Below are 1,837 nucleotides of genomic sequence, written 5' to 3'. Positions count from 1 at the left end.
TACTTTTTCTTTACATCTGTATATATCTTCATATATTTCTTTTAATGAAAAAATTTACCAATAAAGAATTTGTTATATCTTTATAATATTGATAAATATTGATTTTGTTATTAATAAAATTTAAAAGAAAGAATAGTTTTATGTAAAATAAAAAATAATACCCTGCCTGTTAACTTTTTGCCCTCGCTATCCGCTAATTCTTTCCGTTTCGTGTAGCCCATTTCTTCATCAAAGTTCTCTTTCCAGCTTGAAAAAGGTTCGACAGTTACGAGAGTTCTCTCAAATAGTCTATAAAACCATTACGATTGTCGTCTGGGGGAATGAATATATTTCGAACGTCTTAGCCCGTGTTTTCAATATTCTAGACACAAATAAATTCAATATTTTAAACACAAATAAAATTTTAAACACAAATAAAAAAGTAACTGTTGTAATAAGATACTAAGTGTTCCTAATTTTCTGGAAAAGTAAAATTAAAGAGAAATCTAATTTCATCGTTTTTCTTATTTTAGAAATGTGATAACTACATAACAGACTGTATTTTATGTAATTACTTATTAGAATCTTTAAATCTCAAAAGAACAATGAGGAAAACTAGTCTTACCCCTTCTCCATCCTTTTCCTCCTTCAGTTTTTGTGCCGCAGTCTCCTCTCTCCTCAGGTTTATCTTGTCCCACTGTACGTTCAGCCATTCTTGAGCTGCACTGACCATTGTAAAAACCATTACCATTCCAAGATTTTCATACATCTGTTCTGTTAGGTGTGCCTTCAATTTCTCGTTACCTCCATCCTCCAAATTCTTTTGCTGCAAAATTGATATGAGTAGTGACTCATCTAGATACTTGGACATATATGTAACAACTATGTGATATATATACATGTTTATATCAAAAACCCATAAATTTTTATTATAAAAAATTCAACGTTATCATTAGGTAGCATTTTCTAATTTTCTACAATCCTCTATTTCTATCTTTCTATAACAACAGTAATATTCTTCAGTTTTATAAACTGCTCATTTAAAAAAATTCAATTTTTTGCTTCTTGACAAATGAAATAATTTTTACAAATTCGATGTTGATGCTCAACGAATCTTTTTTTTATTACACAAAAGTAATGCACATTAATTATATATATTTTTTCAGTTATGCTCTGTAAATTGAATTTTTATTAATCGTAAGAGCTTTAAAAAATTCACAAAATATTGTAATATTCAGACAATTATATAAATCAAATATTTTATATATATTATAAAAAGATCACATGTGCACAACTTACTAGAACTCAAAGTTTTCAAAATATCAAGAGGTTGCGAATACTCTAAATCTCATGGGGAAAAGAGGGTTGTGTGGGCTTGAAGATCAACTTTCCAGTGTCGCTGCAACAAAATTCATAATATATAGAAGTCATCAATCACACTTATAGCCCGCTAAGTTATAATATTGATATTGAATTGAATGCTATCACTCGTATGTGTACTCCCATTATAAACAAAATGCGTGAAGGATACTGCTCAGGTGTTGGGATCGAATGGCGGTGCAAGTAGTAGATGATAGATTAATTAAACACAACACTGCAACAGACAAGAACAGACACTCATCATTGAAGCAATCAAATTATGTACAATCAAAATGTTATTTATAATCAAGAATTATTATATTATTTGTAATTGTTTATAATTAAAACAAATTTTTAGTCAGAAAGAAAAATCTCACACAGTATATGTTTATGATATTTATCATATTGTAGGAGAAGTAATGCAAGCAAAATATATATTGTTAAATACAGATAAATTATTGATTGATGTGTGACTTACCTTCGATATTGATGAAATCAG

At 28.5% G+C, this 1,837-nt stretch overlaps 1 protein-coding gene across 1 annotated transcript; it reads right to left on the bottom strand.

The window, feature by feature from the left end:
* Positions 1–376: 376 nt before the first annotated feature.
* Positions 377–880, bottom strand: LOC120356799 (RWD domain-containing protein 1-like). Its single transcript, XM_039459306.1, has one exon. The coding sequence runs from the start codon at positions 878–880 to the stop codon at positions 551–553; it is 330 nt and encodes a 109-aa protein (XP_039315240.1). The 3' UTR covers positions 377–550.
* Between the last annotated feature and the right edge of the window lie 957 nt (positions 881–1,837).

The sequence above is a fragment of the Solenopsis invicta genome, unplaced genomic scaffold, assembly GCF_016802725.1.
Source record: "Solenopsis invicta isolate M01_SB unplaced genomic scaffold, UNIL_Sinv_3.0 scaffold_257, whole genome shotgun sequence".
Lineage (NCBI taxonomy): Eukaryota > Metazoa > Arthropoda > Insecta > Hymenoptera > Formicidae > Solenopsis > Solenopsis invicta.
The sequence above is the reverse complement of the archived record's forward strand: the minus strand, read 5'-3'. Positions and strand labels throughout refer to the sequence as shown.

Bases quoted from the DNA above. Each gene is read 5' to 3' on its own strand.
- LOC120356799 (XM_039459306.1), bottom strand. From the start codon at position 880: ATGTATATATATCACATAGTTGTTACATATATGTCCAAGTATCTAGAT.